The sequence below is a fragment of the Trichomycterus rosablanca genome, chromosome 23 (assembly GCF_030014385.1).
Source record: "Trichomycterus rosablanca isolate fTriRos1 chromosome 23, fTriRos1.hap1, whole genome shotgun sequence".
NCBI lineage: Eukaryota > Metazoa > Chordata > Actinopteri > Siluriformes > Trichomycteridae > Trichomycterus > Trichomycterus rosablanca.
Window position 1 is genome coordinate 267,501 of NC_086010.1, and position 23,917 is coordinate 291,417.

At 44.7% G+C, this 23,917-nt stretch overlaps 3 protein-coding genes across 6 annotated transcripts in view; all 3 read right to left on the bottom strand.

The window, feature by feature from the left end:
• The window catches only part of azi2 (5-azacytidine induced 2), a 14,037-nt gene extending 8,033 nt beyond the window's left edge, over window positions 1-6,004 (bottom strand). Inside the window, exons 1-6 of the mRNA XM_062986087.1 lie at window positions 5,920-6,004; window positions 4,743-4,970; window positions 4,176-4,292; window positions 3,656-3,755; window positions 3,386-3,540; window positions 3,209-3,267 (exon numbers count right to left, since the gene is read on the bottom strand). Of these exons, the coding sequence (XP_062842157.1) occupies window positions 3,209-3,267; window positions 3,386-3,540; window positions 3,656-3,755; window positions 4,176-4,292; window positions 4,743-4,955 (644 nt within the window). The 5' untranslated portion in view covers window positions 4,956-4,970; window positions 5,920-6,004. The remainder of the gene's footprint in view (window positions 1-3,208; window positions 3,268-3,385; window positions 3,541-3,655; window positions 3,756-4,175; window positions 4,293-4,742; window positions 4,971-5,919) is intronic.
• Window positions 6,005-7,298: 1,294 nt separating this feature from the next.
• wdtc1 (WD and tetratricopeptide repeats 1) lies at window positions 7,299-17,290 on the bottom strand. 3 transcript variants are annotated; one of them, XM_062986056.1, is made up of 16 exons: window positions 16,587-17,290; window positions 15,481-15,615; window positions 15,123-15,206; window positions 14,935-14,981; window positions 14,344-14,455; window positions 13,948-14,135; window positions 13,218-13,400; window positions 12,836-12,924; window positions 12,590-12,705; window positions 12,410-12,485; window positions 11,762-11,855; window positions 11,484-11,651; window positions 10,282-10,517; window positions 9,195-9,363; window positions 8,871-9,063; window positions 7,299-8,429 (listed from the first exon to the last, which is right to left on the bottom strand). In XM_062986056.1, the coding sequence occupies exons 2-16, from the start codon at window positions 15,526-15,528 to the stop codon at window positions 8,232-8,234; spliced, it is 2,001 nt and encodes a 666-aa protein (XP_062842126.1). In that variant the 5' UTR covers window positions 15,529-15,615; window positions 16,587-17,290; the 3' UTR covers window positions 7,299-8,231. The 3 variants fall into 3 exon arrangements, with proteins under 3 accessions (XP_062842126.1, XP_062842127.1, XP_062842125.1); XM_062986057.1 differs by having other exon boundaries at window positions 15,123-15,197; window positions 15,481-15,624; XM_062986055.1 differs by having other exon boundaries at window positions 15,481-15,624.
• Window positions 17,291-17,562: 272 nt separating this feature from the next.
• Window positions 17,563-23,109, bottom strand: cndp1 (carnosine dipeptidase 1). 2 transcript variants are annotated; one of them, XM_062986074.1, is made up of 12 exons: window positions 23,023-23,109; window positions 22,133-22,240; window positions 21,776-21,919; window positions 21,152-21,314; window positions 20,678-20,766; window positions 20,158-20,355; window positions 19,828-19,912; window positions 19,527-19,687; window positions 18,681-18,845; window positions 18,392-18,533; window positions 18,064-18,211; window positions 17,563-17,914 (listed from the first exon to the last, which is right to left on the bottom strand). In XM_062986074.1, exons 2-12 carry the CDS (start codon window positions 22,238-22,240, stop codon window positions 17,842-17,844), a joined length of 1,476 nt encoding a protein of 491 aa, XP_062842144.1. In that variant the 5' UTR covers window positions 23,023-23,109; the 3' UTR covers window positions 17,563-17,841. The 2 variants fall into 2 exon arrangements, with proteins under 2 accessions (XP_062842144.1, XP_062842145.1); XM_062986075.1 differs by lacking the exon at window positions 23,023-23,109 and adding an exon at window positions 22,815-22,847.
• Window positions 23,110-23,917: the final 808 nt, after the last annotated feature.

The following is a 23,917-nucleotide window of genomic DNA, read 5'->3' on the forward strand; positions in this document are numbered from 1 at the left end:
GAACCCCAAACTTCACTGCCATATAGAGCAATCGGTTCAATTATTGATTCAAAAATTTTAAGCCAGATTCGAACTGGAATTTCCACGAATGTTTGACGTTTTATGGCGTCGACGCCCTGCGAGCTTTTTCTCTCAGTTCATTTACTGCCGGATTAAAGTTTCCTGTGGAACTGATGTTCAGTCCGAGGTAAGTATAATCTTTAGTGTGCTCAATTTCATGATGTCCTAATTTATATGTGTGTTTGGTTCCCTGAGATCTGGCTCTTTTCTGGAAGGTCATAATTTTGGTCTTTTTGAGGTTGACGGTCAGGGCCCAGGTCTGACAGTACTGCTGCAGCAGGTCCAGTTTGTGCTGGAGACCCTGAGCGCTGGGGGACAGCAGGACCAGATCATCTGCATACAGCAGGAGTTTAATCTCTGAGTCGTGTAGAGTGAGACCGGGCGTGGCTGAGTGCTCTAACATGGAGGCCAATTCATTAATATAGATGTTAAATAGAGTTGGACTTAAACAGCAGCCCTGTCTCACTCCACGCTCCTGAGAGATGAGATGTGTTCTCTTACTGCCGATTCTTATTCCGCACTGGTTTTCTGTGTACATGGATTTAATAAGATCGTATGTTTTACCCCCTACACCACTCTCCAACATTTTATAAAACAATCCTTCGTGCCAAATGGAATCAAAAGCTTTTTTAAATCAATAAAACATGCAAATATTTGAGAGTTATTTTGAACTACATATTTTTCGATCAGGGTGTGTAGGGTGTAAATATGATCGGTAGTGCGGTAATTTGGTAGAAAACCAATCTGACTTTTACTCAGGACGTTGTGTTGGGTAAGGAAGTGTAATAATCGTGAGTTAATGATACTACAGAATAACTTCCCCAGGTTACTGCTCACACAGATGCCCCGGTAATTATTAGGGTGGAATTTATCTCCACTTTTGTAGATGGGTGTTATGAGACCTTGATTCCAGATTTCAGGGAAGGAACCGACACTCAGAACCAGGTTAAAGACTTTTAACATCGCCAGGTGAAATTTGGAGCTGCCGTGTTTGATCATTTCATTCAGGATCCCGTCAGGTCCTGATGATTTCTTTGTTTTTAGTTTTTTAATGTTGTCTTTAAGTTCCTGCTCAGTAATGAGACACACACACACACACACATCATATACACACACACACACACACACACACACATCATATACACACACACACACACACACACACACACACACACACACACACATCATATACACACACACACACACACACCATATACACACACACACACACACCATATACACACACACACACACACACACACATCATATACACACACACACACACCATATACACACACACACACACATCATATACACACACACACATATCATATACACACACACACCATATACACACACACCATATACACACACACACACATCATATACACACACACATATCATACACACACACCATATACACACACACACACACACACACACACATCATATACACACACACACACACACACATCATATACACACACACACACCATATACACACACACACACACACACACATCATATACACACACACACCATATACACACACACACATATCATATACACACACACACCATATACACACACACACACACCATATACACACACACACCATATACACACACACACACACACACACACACACACACACATCATATACACACACACATATCATACACACACACACCATATACACACACACACACACACATATACACACACACACACACCATATACACACACACACACACACATCATATATACACACACACACACATATCATATACACACACACACCATATACACACACACACACACACACCATATACACACACACACACACACATCATATACACACACACACAATATACACACACACATATCATATACACACACACACACACACCATATACACACACACACACACACACATATCATATACACACACACCCACCCACCATATACACACACACACATATCATATACACACACACACACACACACACACCATATACACACACACATCATATACACACACACACACACACACACACCATATACACACACACACACACACACATCATATACACACACCATACACACACACACATCATATACACACACACACACAATATACACACACACACATCATACACACATATCATATACACACACACACACACCATATACACACACACACACACACACATATCATATACACACACACCATACACACACATATCATATACACACACATCATATACACACACATATCATATACACACACATATCATATACACACACACACACACACACCATATACACACACACATCATATACACACACACACACACACACACCATATACACACACACACACCAAATACACACACACACACCAAATACACACACACACACACACCATACACACACATATCATATACACACACACCCACCATATACACACACACACACACACACACATATCATATACACACACACACACCATATACACACACACACACACACACATCATATACACACACACACATCATATACACACACACACCATATACACACACACCAAATACACACACACACACACACCATACACACACATATCATATACACACACACACACACACCCACCATATACACACACACACACACACACACACACATATCATATACACACACACACACCATATACACACACACACACACACACACACACACACACACACACACACACACACAAATCTGATTCATTTATTTACATTAAACAAAACTTTCATCTCATTCAGTCATAAAGCTGAAATTATTATTAATAATATTATGATTATTATAATTATTTACTAATAATAAAGTCTGAGAGTAAATCCTACTGTTTTATTTATATTTATTTAGACGCATTAACATCGGATGAATCAGAAAAAATGTATGAGTTTCTTCTGAGAGTTTAACAATTAATATAAATAAATAATATAAACATATAAATATGTAATAAATAAACGATATAAATAACAGGATGTGAGCTAATAAAACCTCTGCTTTATTATTTATTAATGTGGATGTTGTGATCTGTGATGTGAGGCGCCACTGTGGAGTCAGACAGAAGCTCCCAGTGTGCTGAGTGTAGTAATTACCTGGAGTGTAGCGCCACCTGCTGGATCTCACTCTTCCTCCCTGGACTCTGAGAGACGTCCTGTACACACACACACACACACACACACACACACGCTGCTTATACACACTGTACCTAAACATTAAATACATACACACACACACTGAACACACACACACACACACACACTCTCTCTGACCTGTTGGAGGTTACACAGTGTGTTCAGGTGTCTGTTTTCCAGTCGCAGTTTCTCCACTTCCTGTTGTAACGTGTGTATCTGTGCATCACTGCCGCCGCCGCCGCCACCGCCGTTCACCTGCCAGTAATCCTGCGTTTCATTCAGACTCTTAATCACTACACACACACACACACACACACACACACACACACACACAGTGTTGTTGGGAGAGGTTAGAGGTCACCGGTGGCGTTACGGCTCTGATCTGATGGTGTTTGATTATTTCGGTACCTTGGCTCGTCTCCATCTCTGATCTGAGCTGCAGGAGCTCCAGTTCTTTGGCCTGAAGCTGTTCAGTGAGAATACGTTCAGATTCTGCACGTTCCTTCTTCTACAACACACACACACACACACACACACACACACACACACACACACTAAGAGTTCTAATCTCCATGGTGTTACAGAAAGATCTGAAGATCCTGCACAGAGCCCTGACCTCAACACTCAGCAGCTCTGGGATGAACCGGAACATCAACTGATCAATCAGTGCCCAGCCATACACATGCTGTCATCTTACTGGCACATTCCCACACACAGACACACTTTAAAGTCTTGTGAGAAGCCCAAAAACATCACACACAGAGGGTCACTCTGTTTTAATACAGTCAGTTTTTGAAACTGGACGTCCAACAAGCTCACGGTGAGGTGTCCGAATACTTTTGGCACTACGGTGTTTATTAATCAGTGCTGAATAATCAGATCTATTCCGGGCGTGTCGATCACGTGAGGAGGATTTGTGAGTACGTACCAGTTTGTTGAGCTCAGCCTGGAGATCTTTCTTCTCCATGTAGATTCCTCGATACGCACTGAACGCTTTGTTCATGTACTGTGGGCCCTCAGAGGGCGGAGCTTCAGGTCTGAATAACTGCACACACACACACACACACACACACAGGTTTAGCGTCGGACACACCCGTTTACAGCACACCTAACAGCTTGCAGAGGTGCAGACTATTAAGAGACGGGGTCTCACAGAGAGCAGCATCACGTACGGAGAGTCACACACTGCTATCTGTGATCACTCGTCCCTCACGCAGGAACATCAACCACCCAGCAGAGGTCACATCATTCAACCCCCTAACCCCCTTCCCCCCTCCCAAAACAATTATGTCTGTTTTGGCACCCGGCCGGTTGATAGTGAAACCGAGATTTGAGCTGAGTCTAGCACCCGAACCTGTTATTTGCATTAGTTTACACCCCCCCCCCCCCCCCGTACTGTAACTGTTCCAGGTTCTCCTAAGTTCTAGTTTTAAATGAAGGAGACTCAGCGAGTGAGAGGTCTGAACCATGTAAAGATCTGAGTACAGATGTGCACCTTATCCTCCAGCTGTTTAACACGTTTCCTCAGCAGGGTGTTCTCTCTCTCCGTGTCTCTCAGGCGTTTCTTGATGTCCTCGTAGGCGGTGACCAGAGCGAAATGAGACGCCACCGACTCGTCCCCCGAACACACCGAGACCGGGCTCTCGGCCACGAACGCCGTCTCGTGTTTCAGAATGCAGATATCGTCGTCCACGTGAGGAGACTCCATCGTTCAGCTATTAAACTAACAATTAACATTAAAAACTATTTATCAGTAGGAGAAGAAAGTAAAATAAATAAATAAATCTCATTTCTCAACACACAATTACAACTAAAGTACTGGTTTCACCCTCTACAGTCCATAACATTAATGAAAGAGTAAGAACATTCTGTGAAATCTGTGTGTGTGAAGCACAAGGCTGAAAACCCAAAACTGAATGTTCGACCTGTGAACAGAAGCAGATGGATTGTGGAACGCTTCGGAAAACCCTGCTCAGTAAACACGGCTCATCACTGCATCCACACACACACAGACTCCACTAGACAACAACATCCAGGAGCGCCGCCGACGTCTCAGGGCTCAGACTCATCCCAGACCGATTAAGTGGAAACATGTGGCATGGTCTGACCAGTCCAGTTTTTACATCGTTAATGGAAATAATGGAAATAATAGAAATAATGGAAATAATGGAAATAATAGAAATAATAGAAGTAATGGAAATAATGGAAATAATGGAAATAATGGAAATAATGGAAATAATAGAAATAATAGATGTGGTGTTCTCGGGTCAAAGGGAAAGTGACAAAATTCCACTCTCACACCTACAACTGGTGGTAAACCTGCTCCTGTCCAAACTTCTTTATTATTGTGTATGTTTGTTATTAAAGGAAGAGAGAAGCAGTGTAAAATACAGCTCACAGGTCAGTAACAGGGTGATTTTAGGTTGTTTAAAGTTGTTTGAATGTTTGTTAAACGTTTACAGTTAAAACGAAACAGAAAGTGTGACTGTAACAAGCAAAAATAAACGACATTAAAATGACATTAAAGCCACATAAAAATACACAGTTTATACATTATATTTACAATACTATATAATAATAATATTAATAATAATAATATAATACAGAGCTTGAGTAACAGTAATCCGTACACTATTTATTATTAATAATCCAGGATATAAATCATTACTTACCTTATACACACCGCAGATCAAACGCTAACCAACAATCAAACACAAATCATCCTAAATTAATAATAATTAAACTGTAATTATCTGCTTTTATTTATTTGTAATTTTCAATTTGTGTGGCGAAAACGTCAAGCAGCAACACAAACATACACCAGGAAGTACATTCAAGCAGATGATGCTACTCTTTCCGGTGTGACGAAAATACTTGACCCTACCAAAAGCTGCACGAAGCGCATGCGCACTGCCGCTCCGCCGGTGATTGGTGGAAGAGGCTTTAAAGCTGGTCTCTGATTGAGCCGGATAATGAGCAGCAGATTCAGAGCGCTAACAACAGAGAGCAGAGCGCCGGCTGCTGGCCATCAGGGGGTATAGCACCCCAAAATAATCCCAACGCCCACCACAAACCATCATTATTATTATTATTATTATTATCATAATCATCATATTAATAATCTCACTTAGGAAATAAAAGAGCAGGATTTAACACTAAATTATCTGCACTCACTGAGCACTTTATTAGGAACCTGCCTACACATTTTTTATTATTATTATATGTATGATTATAAATCACAATATAAAATAATATAAATATATATTAAATCATATTATATTTAATTATATTGTTATATTAATTATATTGATTATATTAAATCAAATTATATATTAAATCACTCCTAAAAACATATCTTTATACGCTGGCATTTGAACAGTGAGGAGCCGTGGTAATTATAATTGTTTAGTCTATTTTTATCTGTTTTATTTTGTCTCTTACTCTGTATTTTTATTTGGTTTTACTTTTTTAACATAATGTTGTGTTATGTATGCTTGTTCAATGTACAGCACTTTGGTCAACGTAAGTTGTTTTAAGAGTGCTTTATAAATAAAATTTACTTACTTACTTAAAACTACACTTGAACACATACAGATGAACTCTGTGAATATAAAATTATTGACTGTAGGCAATGTTTCTCTGTATATTTCCCCCTGTACCCCATAAACCAGATCTTCTGGTATGAGTGTAGCAGGTGCAGCAGTGTTAGGATTGTATTAGAAACACATACCCTGTTAGTCCTGGTTGTCGGTGGACACTTTGGTGGTTCTAGTCGTTTATCAGTGGACACCTTCTAATCACGGCACACTGCTGGCTTTTTCCTTTTTGGTTTGGGGTTTCATTCCTCTCCCAGCATGTAAAACAATCACTGACTGTACCTGATAAAGTGCTGGGTGTGTACAGACGTGTCAGTAGGTGTGTTGTTGAGTAGTATGTGATTAGTTACTTGTGTTATTGACTCAGCATTATTTTGGATGTTCTTGTGGGACAGAAGCTTTAGTTTTATTAATAAGTAAATAAATAAAAGGATTAAATAAAGAAACGCTGCAGGTTTAGACATTTTCATTCTCCTTTATTTTCTTTCTCTCAGCGAACATCATTACTGATCCATCTCAAGAACATAAACATGGAGAACCAGGGAAAGTGATCAAAATAAATACAACAGAGCCTAGCAACAGAGGAACGCTCTGCACCCCAGCCTGAACCCAAACCTGAACCCTCCAAATATACCAGCTTTTAAACTGAAGGAGGCTGAGAGGAACAATCCAGATCCTAAAAAACACAAAGAACCCTCTGTGGAACCTGATGGAAATAACACACGCACACACACACATGCACACACGCACACACGCGCGCGTCTCTGGTGTGTGTCTGAATGTAGACGGCAGTTTGTTTTTCTTTATTTTGTTGGTTTTATGTTACTGAAGTTTTTTCATCTTATCTAAATGAAAGCAAAATAAATCAGCTGATACAAACATCAAAGCCAGACGGGCGGAGCAGGGGGCATAAACTTTCCTGATTGCTCTTAGCTTTCATTACTTCTTTCATTACACTGGGGTGGGAGGAACATCAGGCACGGTACATTTTTGGCCTGATTGTCGCTTGAACCCAATCTAGCAGGTCATCACCACACCAGCCGAATCTGAGAGACGCCGAACCGCCGAGCATCGACACACAGAGCGCTGAATAAACAAAGTGCTGCAGGTAAAGAAACGAACTCAGCTGAGCTTCATGCTCGCAGTTCGGACCGGGGTACCTGTTAGCCCCGCCCACTCGAGAGAAATCAGGTGCAATGTCTTTCAGTTCCCTTCATGTCCTAGGGGGCGCTGTGCATTTGCAACACACACACACACACACACACACACACACACTCACAGGAGGTCACTGAAGAAGGTGCTTCCATCCATCATGTTCTCTTCAGTGAGCCGATCAGCCACACACACACACACACACACACACACACACACACACACGCTCGGCGGATCTAGCTGGTGCGACACTGCATCTGGCCCTCGTTGTTTTCCTCCTCATCGTCGGAGGCGTCATTGCTGCCGCTCAGACCGGTGATACGGTACCCCATGTTGAGCAGCATCACCTCCAGAGGATCAGCGTTCATCCTCCTCTGATTGGCCTGAGAAGCTCCGTCCATATCCTCCACCACCCGCCCGTTCTCCATCTCCGTCTGTTCACACACACACACACACACACACACACACACACACACACACGTACACGCCTGGAGTCAGAACCAGGAGAATATTCAGAACAGACCTTAGAAATCATCAGGTCCAGACGCACCCTATGGTGCACACACACTTTCCATATAGTGACCAGCCAAAACATTCTGACTCACTGACTTAACAATTCATCTGATTCTGATTCTGATTCATATTTTGTTTCAGGATTTGATTCTGTTTTGATTCTGGATTTGATTCTGATTCATATTTTGATTCTGATTCATGTTTTGATTCTGTAGACTCTGGTTTGATTCCTCAGGTCAGCAGAACATTAAACTGTATCACGAAGCTGCAAAATGAGGAAACTGAACGAGGATGGACAACCATTCTGGTCCCTCGCAACTAGCCTGACCACGCCTAACTGCCCAAGTAACGAGGGGTGCTACCTCCGGCCGGGGGTTCCAGAGCCGCACCACAGGGTCGATGCCGCTGGTTGCTAGGAAACAGTAGCTGGGATGCGGTTGGAGACAGTTGACGATGGACTCGTCCCCCTGCAGAACCCGGACCAGGTTGGTGGTTTCCTTCTCCCAGATAAAGAACGAGCCGTCGTCAGATCCACTCACGATGTACTGTCCTTTACTGCACACACACACACACACACACACACACACACACACACGCACACACACACACACACACACACACACACACAGTTCAGTTAAAGCTGAATTCTGATGAGTGGTGGTGGGAGGTGAGGTGGAGGTACGGACCTGCCGAAGAAGTTGGCCTCCTTGATGTCGGTGGTGGTGTTGCAGTGGCCGCAGTAGCGGTGTTTATAATCGAAGCTGCGCTCTCTCAGGATGATCTCGTCCTCAGGAATCGCTTCTCTGTGGCTGAAGTTGTGGAAGCGGATCGAGCTGCTGCTTTTCTTCTCCTCCGCTGGAAAATCAAACGATCATAAAGTTTTAACGCCCAAAACGTGGAATTAAAGGACATCAGATAAACACCAGCAATGAAACACGATCTGCTGAAGGAAATGATGTCATACAGGTGTGATCCAAACATTATTTCTGTTCATATTCACCACTCAAGTGAAGGAGCACAACTGTTTACATATTTCTTATCTATTCTTTTATCTTTCAATTTAGTCATTTCCAGCTCCTGAATGTGAACCCACTGCCTTAGATCTGATCTAGGGGAGCCGGACCACCACACGCCCCCTTCATCGGACTCGTGTCCAATCTGCCAGTGTTGGGTTCCCACACAGAGCCGCATAGCGTACGGAGAGCCCCGATAAGCACCATGTGACTCACGCAGGCATCCGGAACAGTCCCGGAGATCATATATGGCATCGGCAGGATCAAACTGACGAGTTCTGACACTCCACAGAGGTGTTAGAAGGTCAGACTGCTGCACCCCCCTGATGAGTAATTACTGTCCATAAACTTACTGATAAAATAAATCTAATCAATAAGAAATAAAGAACAGCAGGGCCGACTTGATCATAAAATGTAATTTAAACGGTCACTCGGGTGGAGAGGCGGTCTGTTACACTAACCCACAATCTCAGTTCCAATCTCAGTGTGCTATCAGCCACCCAAGCGTCTACAGACATGACTGGCTACGTCTGAGGGGTTTCAAGGCTGAGCGATGGATTTGCGTCATGTTTAGGGTTTTCCTGCCCAGTGTTTCTAGAGAAACTGGTGGTAAAGTGGTGGTAAAAATGAATATAAATTATTATCTAAATAAAATCAGTAGTAAAATGAAACAGGTTTGTTCCTGTTATTGCTCTAAACTCCTGCGGTATGTCCCAGAGGAGGGCGGGGACGGGGCGTGGTGGTGCGTGCAGGACCTCACCCGAATCGTTTTTGGAGAACAGAGCAGCTTTGATGTCCTTGTCGAGGGCGCTGCAGGCGCTGCTGTGAGCCTGTTCGGGAAACTTCCCCTTAAAGTCGTCCAGACACTCCAGAGCCTCGGCCACGTACTTCAGCTCGAACAGACAGCGCGCCAGCCGGAAGTGAGCCTTCAGGTGGGCGGGGTTCAGGGAGAGCGCCTTCAGGCAGTCGCGCAGGGCGTCGTAATGATCGCCGTCCCTGAGAACACAACAACAACAACAACAACAACAACAACAACATGCTTTTAAGTCTTTTCCTTCCATCCAGTCATATCCAGTTCCCCCTGACTGTAACTGACCCAGTACAGATCCCCACCCTGACCCGGTACAGATCCCCACTCCGACCCAGTACAGAGCCACACCCTGACCCGGTACAGATCCCCACTCCGACCCGGTACAGATCCCCACTCCGACCCGGTACAGAGCCACACCCTGACCCGGTACAGATCCCCACTCCGACCCGGTACAGAGCCACACCCCGACCCGGTACAGATCCCCACCCCGACCCGGTACAGATCCCCACCCCGACCCGGTACAGAGCCACACCCCGACCCGGTACAGAGCCACACCCTGACCCGGTACAGATCCCCACTCCGACCCGGTACAGAGCCACACCCCGACCCGGTACAGATCCCCACCCCGACCCGGTACAGATCCCCACCCCGACCCGGTACAGATCCCCACCCCGACCCGGTACAGAGCCACACCCCGACCCGGTACAGAGCCACACCCTGACCCGGTACAGATCCCCACTCCGACCCGGTACAGAGCCACACCCCGACCCGGTACAGATCCCCACCCGACCCGGTACAGATCCCCACCCCGACCCGGTACAGATCCCCACCCGACCCGGTACAGATCCCCACCCCGACCCGGTACAGATCCACACCCCGACCTGATACAGACCCTCACGCGCCTCCTGTTTCACACACTGCTATACGTACATCTACCGTCCCTCCTGCAGGCGCTTCGACCGGCCAGCGGAGGCCGCACTCGCAGCGGCACAATCATGTGTGTAGATTCCTTAAGCATTAGATCACTGTGCCACGCCCATCAGCTCTTTTAGGGCTGCAGATTTGACTGTGCTGGGAATATTCTACAGTACATTTCTGGATGTGATTATGTATAAACAGACATGTAGAGTAAGGTGAGGTAATAAACGAACCATTTGCGTTTCATGTAGGCGGCGGCCCGGTTCCCATACAGCATGGCGTTGTTCTGTCCCGCCGTGTGGATCCCTAAACTGTAGAGCTGAATGGCCTGAGTCCACTGCTGGCGGGCGAAGGCCTCGTTAGCCTGCTGCTTAATGTGCTCCAGGTTAGGAGAGAGATCACTAACACACACACACACACACACACGTGTCTCAGATACACACTCGATTATAGTCAGAGATGTTCATCAAACCCAATCAGAACCAGAACATCAGAACAGAACCTGATTTACCTGGAAGAACTCTGATGCTGAGAGACTCTGAGGCAGTTAGCAGCGAGGTGGATCCCATTCGACACTCCGTTGGTGGTTTTCCCGTTCTGCATCTCTACCAGAGCAAAAATAATCATGTTTCAGCCAAGAGGAAAAATAAATCAGTTATATAAAGAATATTATATGTGTTTCTGACTTTACAGCAACAGTTTAGGGAAGGCCCTTCCCAGTTCCAGCATGTGCGAGCTCTATAAAGACGTGAAGAGAAGCTCCAGTCATCAGCTCTGTGATGAACTGGAACACCCACTGATCAATCAGTGCCCAGCCGTACACATGCTGTTATCTTTTGACCGAACAGGCACAAATTCCCACACACAGATACACTTCAAAGTCTTGTGAGAAGCTTCTCAATAACAGAAGAGCGGCTGTTGTTGAAGTGAGACGTCCGACAAGCTCACGGTCTGGCGTCCGAATACTTTTGGCCCTATAGCGTATCATTTCCACTAATTACAGCCCATCAATTAGAACCAGCCAATGAGAGAGCGAGGAAAAACTGAAAAACGTCACAGCTCAGACTCTGTCTAAAAGGAGCCCACAGCGCCCTCTAATGGAGAGACTGCAAACTACCGTGTGTACGAATAACCGATGGAGTGAAGCTGCCGCTGATACCTGATCCAGAGTGGCACTTCTTGGGCAGCAGGATGGTATACGGTCTCTGCTTAAACGTCAGATCAAACAGATAAACCTGCCAACCAGCAGAAAAGCATTTAGAATCTGATATGCACAGACAGAGGAGGACAGCAGTTACAGTACTGAATCCTCTCTGTACTGAGGTGTGGTTACTGGTACCTGCTCTCCACCCATGTTCACCAGCAGCTCTGTGCCGTCTGGGCTGAAGGTAACGTAGGTCGCCACCAGAACCCGTAACCGGTTATTATAATCAGGGAGCTTCACCGGCAGGTGACCTACACACACATACACACACACACACACACACACACACACACACACACACACACTATAAATCCAGCGCGCGTTCACAACATAAACATCAGGGTGTTAATAATGCACACAGTTTAGATTTAGTGAGCGTACCTGCCACGTAGTACTGCCCCGCCCCGTCAGGAATGGCTTTCTGCTTATCGCACAATGTCTGAACCTCTGCGGTCTGGCTCAACGACTTCCTGATGGACCAGAGAACACACACACACACACACACACACACACACACACACGCACACACACACACACAATATCAGGTGTGGGGTGGTGGTGAATAAAAGAGACAAATAAGCTCTAATAGTCCCTTGTGTTACTACAGATGGCACCACTGTTTCCTCCATTCAGAAATAATAGCTCTCACTGTGGTCCGGTGGAGTCTCAGAGCCTTTACAATGACTGTAACATTAGCCGTACCCCCGCTGGAGGCCGCTGCCCCACCCTTCTGAACCCGGAGTGTGTGTGATGAGGAGCGTACCTGTGGTTGTGGATCATGCGGATATCGTAGAGGCGTACGAAGGGCCCGTTGGCCCCCACGGCGAGGTAGTTATTATCCCGCGGGTTCACGGCCACACACTTCGCCTCCACCAGCTGCCCACAGTACTCAGTCAGATCGATCAGAACCTCCGAGCGCTTACTGCTCTCTCTCAGGTCATACTGCCTACACACACACACACACACACACACACACACACCACACACACACACCACAGAGAGAGGGAGAGAGAGGAACACACACCATAAATCACCTGGTCATCACATCTCAAAAACTTCTTCACGTTCATCATCAATCTGAATCAACAGGTCTGCAGGCAGGTCAGTTTAGCACTTGCACTCTTACTATGAAGCCATGCTGTCGTATTGTCTCTGATAAAACACACCGTCTAAAAGACTCAGCAGTAATGGAGCCTTCACAGATGTACAAGTTACTAATGATACTGCCACTAACACCAATCCCCACCCCCTTCACACCCACAGTTTAGGGAAGGTCCTTTTCTTCTCTTGCCCTGAGAACATAGGTGTATGTTTTTTTCCAAAAACAATTAAAACATGAACTCATCAGACCACCGCAGTAGTTCCCGCTCTTTATCAGCCTATCTCAGGTGGGTTTGAGTCCAGAGAAGTCGGTGGCGTTTCTGGACGTTGTTGATATTAAGGTTTGTGGAACATGACTGTGGGCAGCAGGGTGGGTTCATGTGAGCCGGTACCTGATGACTCCGTCCTCCGCTGCACTCCAGAAGGTGTTGGGCCACATGGGAGCGGTAGCGATGCGCTTTACTCTGTTGGTGTGATCGGAGAACATGTGAATGGTCTCCTTCACCGTCACATCGTGAACGTGAACTTTAGTATCTGCAGCTCCTGTGACCAGGATCCGATCTCCAGAATGAGGCAGGAACTACAAGAGACAGAAGAGAAAACAATCCCATAAACCCCATCAATAATAATAATTATTATTGTTACTCTGATCTCTCTGTCTTTACTTAAAAGGAAATCAACTTTTGGAACAGCTCTGGTGTTAAGGTGAGGATATGAGGTGTAGAAGGTGTGATGAACCAGGTGTGTGAGGTGTAGAAGATGATGAACCAGATGTGGTGAGCTCTCACCTTCACAGAGAAGATGTTGGCAGTGTGGCCCGTGTGCATGGTGATGAGCTTCTTGTGGCGGAGAGGATCCCACACGATGGCGTGTTGATCATCAGAACCGGACGCCAGCAAACTGAAAGCAGCAGAGTGACGCAGAGACGCTGGGTTCAGCTTATACTGGTGTAAAGCACTGGGAGCTCAGTATATATCACTGTTCCAGCTCTCACACCTGTACTGAAGGTGCATGAGACCACATCAGGGTTCCTGCTGCCACGCCCACACCCAAACTGCAGTGACCCCCACCCACGCTGGACATCATGTCCAGAAAGTCTCAGCTAGATTTTATTCTCTGACTGATGAGACTGAAGCATGACTACATGCTTGCACACACACAATCACATATCTGAGCAAAAGTATTCACACCCCCAGGATATGCGCATCTCTAGTTTATATCATTTATTCTTTAAATCATTTCTCCTGATCTATTCAGTTTCTATTTTATTCATCTAAATATTATCTAGTCAGTCCCAGGAGGGGTTCGAATCTCAGTGGTGCTATCAGCCAGTTGAGCATCTACACAGACATGATTGACTATGTGTGTGTGTTACTCACTCTCCTCTCTCGTTCCATTCCAGACAATTCACACACCCTGAGTGGCCCTGAAATATCACACACACACACACGCACACACACACACACATTAATCAGAATAATAAAACAACTGTGTTCATTTAGTCATATTCTACGTTTAGGAACACACACACACACACACACATACACACAGTGTTTATGGTGCTCACCTGTAACTCTGCCTCCAGACCGAGGCGCTTTATAAACGGGTCGGTCACATGATAGTGTCTCTGAAATCCCAACACCTGATTCTCCTGCAACACACACACAGAATTAAATTTCTCACACACACTAATCAGACTCCCTCTGGTACTCACAATAAGCTGATCATATACGCAGATCCAGTAAAAGATATTAATATTAACCAACAAAAAATTCACTCCATAATGATGTAGTTTAAAATGTCATTTACATTCATTACCGGTAAAGACAGATTTACCTGTTTTATAATAATAATAATAAAAATAATAATAATAATAAAGTGAGTAAATAACATGATCGTTACCCATCATGTCGTTATTCTCTTACCCGGATCTGCCTGTTGAGAATATTAGCAGTGATGTTCCTCTGACACATGGCTTCACTGAGGAACACTGATCATCATCTCACAGAGGAGAAAACCGAGCTCAGAGCTCATCTGGAACCTTCACAGTAAACACAGACCTACAGAACCTCAGAACATCAGAACATCAGAACATCAGAACCTTAATGATGTTGGCTGTTCCAGTGGAATTTCCCAAAAACAAATGTGATCATTTATTATATTCACATTTAAATGGAGCCGAACCCAAATGATTTTACTGACCTTATTACTGAGGAACACATTTGTTAAGAAGTTCTCGTAATCAGTAGGAAGTTTTAATCACTCCTACACAACATTACAGATGAAAGTGTTTGTTGTGGATCTACTGGATGATTATTGATGATTTCAATCATTTTAAGGTTTCTGTCTACGCTCACATGTTTCTATAATGTTTTATTATTTAGCTGAACATGCTGTCAGACAGTCGTACCATCTGATATTGTTAAAACTTGAGGATTTTATTGTAGTTTTATGGTGACACCGTCAACAAGGGTCCCGAGGAGCTGGGTTCGATTCTCACCTGAGGTCAAGAGGGCTTTTAAATTCTCTCTCTGTGTTTAAGCTAAAAATTTTATTTTTATAAATTATATATACATCAGTAAGTTAAATATACAATTTTAAATATAGATTCATATATGAAAAATATGCACATATAAATTATTATTTATGAATTATTTAAGTAGTGAAATAGAATAAACAAACCTACGTCGTCATATCACAAGCTAACTATAAATTAACTTCACTTTCTCTAAAACACATTCGATATAAAAAATATAAATATTAAATGTATAAAGATATAAAAATGACAGCATTAATATACACATGTTCTGAACTCACTGGTGTTTTAGCAGTGTTGTTTATATTCTGCATTTATGGTATTTTTAACACACAGCTGTTATTATAAATAATGATAATATTATACACGCAATTATAAAACAATTCTCTGATATTTATAATAAAGTGTTTATTATTATTATTATTATTATTATTAGTTGTAACAGTGTGTAACAGAACTCAGTAGCAGAGTTAGCATTAGCATTAGCATTCTTACCTGTTACTGTTGGTGTTGTACTGCGTAATTAGCTGATTAGCTAACAAGCTAACACACACCCGATATTATAATTATACTTTATATAACCTGATTTATTTATAATATTATAATTTTAATCGGAACAAGGCTGTTTACGTTACTTAATCATGTGTAAGATCAGCTGATCTGAATGTTTTGAACGCAGAAGCTAATGCTAACAACTCCGCCTCCTGCTTTCATTTTGACAGGGTTGCCAAATCTGCACAGATGCCGCGGGCTGTGTTCCAAATACACTGTGCAGTGCGCGGTACAGGATGTAGAATCCCCAAACTGATCACACAGGAGGTTTTAATCTGTTTAACCCGCATTTAAAGGCTGAAGGTTTATAATAACTTATTATTTATGTAACGTTTATTGCTGTAGTGCAGGTGAATCTCCAATAGTGCAGCCTGACCCACTGTACACAATGTGGGGGGTATTTATATCTTTATATGTTTATACACCAGATATCAGTAATTACACTTCAGTCACAAGTAAATAATATTTGGTTTCTGAGGCCAATAAAACTTGATTTACAGAATGTTTAGTACAAACTTAACAGATGTAAAATGACACCCGGGAACCTGCAACTTCAAAATACTAAAGTCTAAGGAATAAACTATTTAATAATGGTCCTTTATTTAAACTTAATAAAGAATTTAAATAGCTATTGGTCAGGAATAAATTCTCAGATTACAAAGCCGTAAAAACAGTTCTGCTTTTAAAACTATTTTAAATAATCTGAAAGTGTAAAGTCATGCATTTTAACTATTAAAGCGAGATTGAATGTGTCACTCCCATGTAAATAAATGATATTTTACATTTTCAACTTGTTAAAAGACCCAGTTGTGTTGCTGGAATGTATATTTTGTTCAGGAAACAATGTGCACACTTAAATGATCCACACTTAGGGTAAGATTTTAAATTCTTCTCATTATATTTAACATCAAACACACTGTAAAGTTCTGCAGTTTATTATTTCTGATTAGATTTTAATAATTTCTGATGCAACCGAGAATACATTTCATAATACTCTTAACTAAAATCAATACATTATAAGTGAATGCATGGAAGGACTGATGGATGGATGATGGATGGATGGATGGGTAGAGGACGGATGGATTGATAGATGATGGATGGGTGACTGATGGATGGATGAGTAGAGGATGGATAGATGGATGGATGATGAGTAGATGGGTAGAGGATGGATAGATGGATAAAACAAAATGAATGTTGATCAGTTGATTTTGATCTGAGAGACCTCGTGCAGGTAAGCGATGAACAGTTTGGTTCCTTCGATGTAGTTGTACCTGCCAAACACATCAAACCATGAGGAGCAAGAACTCACAACCATGACGTTATTTACTATAACACAACATCCTTATTGAAACTTTATTCTGCTGTTTATAGTTTATACAATGTGCTGATCTTATCAGAATACAAGCACAATTCCACACACCTGCTAATTTTTTCATTCTGAGAGTGCAGGCCATCGTCGGCGCCCCCTATAGGCAGCATGATGATGCTTTTCCCCGTCACGTCCTGTAAAGTGCGAGCGATGGGGATGGTTCCACCCTCACGGATCAGATCTGGACTGGTGTTAAACACTGTAAATCAAATCATCACAGAGGTGAGACTGGAACTCCTTTACATCAAACATTAACATTTATTTCATAAACCTGTTAGCATCTAACCTCAACAATCGTACCACACACCTCTGACTATCTACTAAAATCTTAAAGCCTGGAGTTTAGTGACCCGCAGAAGGTTGTGTGTTTTAATCTCACCCCTCATGACTGCTCTCTTCCCTGCCTCATACAGGCCGTGATTGGGGTCAGCCAGCCAGGGTTTTGCTCCAATAACCATCGTCACCGTTAGGTTGTTGGGACTTTTCCTCTGAGCGAAGACTGAGTGCAGGTGATCCTTAACCTGGATACAGAAACACAGAAGCAGTTGGTGGATCTGCTGATCAGGACTAGTTTAAATTCACTAACCACTCACCACCGTTACTGTACAGTATTTTATACACATGAATCACAGTTGTGTGTGTGTGTGTGTGTGTGTGTGTGTTCGTACCTGTTTCTCTACGACTGGAGGATCCATGTCTGGAACCTGGCGTATGGAGAACTTGGCGGTGACTTTAGCAGGAATGACGGTTTTGGTTCCGGGGGCGGAGAACGCTCCCTCGATACCGTGGATGGAGACGGTGGGGTAGCGCCACTGATGAGCCAGGAGGTCGATCTGACAGGAAATGAGGACGAGGGGATATTAGAGAGGAACATTAATTTATTTATTCATATAAAAACACAGATACACTGAGCAGGTAAAACATTGTGAGCGCTGACAGGTGAAGTGAATAACACTGATTATCTCTTCGTCATGGCACCTGTTAGTGGGGGGGATATATTAGGCAGTAGGAGAACATTTTATCCTCAAAGTTAATGTTAGAAGCAGGAAAAATGGATGAGCGTGAGGATCTAAGCCAGTTTGACGAGGATTAAATTGTGATGGCTAGACGACCGGGTCATAGCATCTCCAAAACTGCAGCTCTTGTGGGGTGTGTCCCGGTCTGCAGTGCTCAGTATCTATTAAAAGTCCTCCAAGGAAGGAACAGTGGTAAACCGGCGACAGAGGCATGGGCGACCAAGGCTCATCGATGCACGTGGGGAGCGAAGGCTGACCCGTGTGGTCCAATCCAACAGACGGGCTCCTGTAGCTCAAACTGAGGAAGACCGAGAATAATCTGGATTGACGACTTCAACATCACAACATGCACTGTCCCAACTGTGCAGACAACCATCACAAAGCCACGACGGTGCAGTGACATGACATGAGATAAAGTAACTCAGTTTGAAATCAGTGACACCATTATAAACCCCTGTGATATTTTGGGTGAAGCTGGATGCAGCGTGAGTTTGGTACCTTGTCGCTGTACATGAACTGATCCACGCCGCTCTTGCGCCGGTACTTCTCCACGTCGTACTGGATCTCCTCGTACAGCTTCCTCTCTTCAGCGGTGAAGTTAGCGACGGCATCCAGAACTCCGGGGATCAGGATCTCACCGCTCGGGCTGATCAGAGTATCTGTGGGTATAATAAAAAAAAACGTTTGACCGTCCGGCACAGCGACACCTCTGGGATGGATCAGAACACCGACTGTGAGTCAGGCCCCCCTCATTAATGTGTGTTTGTGTGGTCGTGTTACTGGGTTCAGGGTTTCGGACCTAAAATTCCGATTAGGTCAGTCATGGGTTCCACAACGGTCCCGCCGTACACTCCTGAGTGGAGATCTTGTTTCGGACCCTCCACCTGAAAACACAGAATAAAAACGGGTGTATTTCGTGCGAGGGGTTTCTGTGCAGCGCCGTCGATCAGCCAGCAGAGGGCGTAACTGCTGCAGCTATGAGGAGGGAATAACTCCGGCGGAGGGGATTCATCATAGCTGCAGCAGTTACGCCCTCTGCTGGCTGATCGACGGCACTGCACAGAGACTCTCCGTGCTCGATACGGATCTCCGTATCTTAAGAGTGAGGTATACAGGGACCCTGACGTACCTGGGCGTAGAAGTAGCAGTTCCCCCGTGTCCCGTAGGTCAGTGCGGGCCGGGTCGTCAGCCACCCACAGTCTGAGATGACGATATAATCCACGTCGGAGAAGAACCGGTCCTTCTCATGCTCCACCAGAGCGTCCAGACCGTTAGAACCCGTCTCCTCCATCCCCTCGATCAGAAACTTCACGTTCACCGGCAGCTCCTGAACAATAAAGGGGAGTCATTGGGACTCAGACTGTCGTGGGTTCTACTAAGACTAATTACTGCTGTATTAGTGGCCTCTGCTGGCTGGTGGAGGTGCTGCGCAGAGACGGTGAATAATGGAGAGCAGTGCCTGTAACTGATCTGTGTAAACCCGCCATATGTAGGTGAAAAAAAGCGGTTGGTGACTGCACACGTGTCAGAGGGGTATAACAAGGGGAACTGGTTATGACTAGATTGGAAGAGAAACTGAAACAGCTGAATCTAATAATTATGGGGCATCCATATACTTATGGCTAGATGATGTGTGATGTTCTGCTCACCATGTCCAGATCTCTGTGCGCCTGGACAGCGTGGATCCAGGCCAGAACCGGAGCTTTATTATCCGACGCTCCTCTGCCGTACAGGTTTCCTACAACATAAATACGACACATCAAACATCTGGAGCACGAATGGTGCAACCAGAACATCTGTAGACCGGACCAGTACCACCCCAGTGCCAACCAACCATCATACAGAACGTTTATTCAGCTTTAGAGACTCCTGCAGTCTGCTGGATGGGAAAAGACGGGACTAAAAAGTGACGGCGCCAAACTGACTGGTAGAAATCCTGGTCAGATTTGCAGAATTACTGGGCATGATACAGCATCGGTCAGGGCCTTGTTTCTTCCCTTAGACATATCCATATTTCATGTCTGTATGTAGCAGCCTGACTGCCTTTGATTGTTGGTCACATGACCTCTCAGTAAAACACTCGTTTAGTTTACGGTTATGTGATGATAAATGATCAGATTTACCGCCGATCTCGGTCAGGTTGTACGGGTCGGTAGCCCAGCCGTCTTCTCTCCTGGCCGGCTGGACGTCCACGTGTCCGTACACGCACACCGTGAGTTTGTTCAGGTCCTCGCCAAACCGAGCCGTCACCACTTTGGGCAGGTCGACCACGCTGCCGTCCGGCAACTGTGAAAAAATGAGAGAAAAATTCATCATTGAATAATATCAACACAAATCAACCATCAAACTAAGATTCCTGTCCCTCTGCACTGCCGGTTTTGAGCAGCAGAGGGAGCACCGAGGCACAGACGATTGTTTTTCCTGATTGAGTGTTAATTCGTCGATTTGCAGGTGGAGGTTTTTCTCTACATTACGGTTTCTCTCTGTCAGACTTGCCGGCTCCTTTGTTGGCAAACGGGGCAAACTGGTCTGTTCCAGGGGTACCGCTGGCAAACAATGCTAGTCTGCCCGCCCAGTTTGACACAGTGGAGCTGCACTGGTAGAGCAGGTCACCCCAGAGGTGGTGTGACGTCCCGGAAAAGAGACGTCACACCGCCTCCGGGGCAATCCACCCGGTTCCCTGGGTTCCCATGACGACCAGTTCTCTGTTCCGCTCGGTGTGGAAAACATGCCAAACTCAGACACACCGTCTGGTTGCCGATGTCCTTGCTTATCACCACCCCGCCCATCCGGCGCAACTTCTCCTCCACGGCGTCCATCATGCGGTGGAGCTCCGGCCTCTTGGTGGCGTCGCTGGAGTCGCTTTCAATAGACACCCAGTCGCTCAGAGCCTGGAACACACACACACACACACACACACACCAGGTCAGGTACGGAGGAACACACTACACTCTCCGTACTCGTCCACCAGCCAGCAGGAGGCACCATTACCTCCCCTCCCTCAGACAAGCCCTGCCAAGGTGAGATTTAAACCCTGGTGTCCAGGGGCGTTGAGACCGTGATTGGTTGTGGTGTTGTAGGTGTAGTGTTGTTAGTGGTGTTACCTGAACATACTCGTCCTGGTGTTTGTTCACGTGTGCAGTCAGATCATCGAACCTGAAGGAGTGAATCTCCACTCCCAGCAACATCAACACCACCAGGATGCCCTTCATCTGGAGGCACAGAGATCAGACATTTATCCTGGTCAGGGTCACAGTGGATGCAGTTCACTGGGTGAAAGGCAGGAAACACACTGGGGCAAACACACACACACAGACTCACACACACTCCCACATACACACACACTCAAATCACACACTCACAAATACACACAAACTCATGCTCACAAACACACACACACACACACACTAACACATACACACTGACTCACACACACACACACAGACACACACACACACACAAACTCTTTCACACACACAAACACAGATAGACACACATACAGACACAAGGACACACACAAACTACCACACACATACACACACACTCTCTCTCTCACACACACACAGATACACACACTCACACACTGCACTGTCTAACACACCCATCATAGTCACACTAATACATACACACACACACACACACACACACACACACAAACACACACACTGACTGCATGTATTTGTACTGTGGGAATGAACCCACACAGACGCAAGACGAACATGCAAAACTGCACACAGAAACGACTTAGACCATTTGGACGGGGGATTGAACTCATGACCTTCTCACTGTGAGGTGACGGTGCTGCACTGATGACTGTGTTGCTTCATCACTCAGCTGCTAAACTAATTAAACATTATTCAGTATTTATTTAACTAATCAAAATAAATGAATTCATGTGTAGTTCTTATTTCCTGGTCAGGGTTGTGATTATTTACACTTAATGTCTATAATGTTGTTATAAATCTATGTTTATATGAGTTAGATTTAAACTCACCGTGCTGATCTGCTGGAGTTCTGCGCTGTAGTGGGTGTTGCACGACTTTGCCCCTCAGCTCAGTTAAATACTCTCCATCACTGCAGGGGTTCAGAACAAATGAAATTCCTCCCTGATGAATCCTACATCTGATTAGCAGTGCCAATCAAACAGGGGGCGCTCCTGCTGTGACATGAGGGGGTGGGGTCGCTGGGATTAGAGCCGGGGGGGGGGGGGGGGGGGGGGGGGGGGGCGCTGGATCAGCACATTGCATTCGGTTCTTACACACAGCCCCCCCCCCCCCCCCCCCCCCCCCCCCCCCCAACCCCCCCCCCCAGAGCAAACCAGGACTGAGCAGAACCTCGTGATTGTCAGAACCTCAAACTAAGTGAACATGGTAATGATGTACAGAGACCTGGATCAGGGACCTAGATCATATAACATCAATGTTATATAATTATTATCACTGTAGCTTAGTGTTTAAGGTATTGGACTAGTAATCAGAAGGTTGCTGGTTCAAGCCCCACCACTGCCAGGTTTCCACAGTTGGGCCCTTGAGTAAGGTCCCTCACTTGCTTAGATTGTGTACTGTCACAGTACTGTAAGTCATTTTGGATCTGCTAAATGCTGAAACTGTAAATATAATATAAGTGTTACAAATATTACATAATATTACACAAATGTTATGTAACAATATGTAAAAGATTTACAGCGGTACCTTGTAACTGGACCTCAGCTGGTTCTGGGAGTGGTGTTGAGTTATAAAGACGTTGAGTTTCAAGGTATTTTTTTCCATAAGGATGTTTGGGAAACCTGTTAATGCGTCCATGGTCCCATGGAGCTGCAGATATTTAATCATATGAAAATTAAATAAATATATATGTATATACAGTGTATCACAAAAGTGAGTACACCC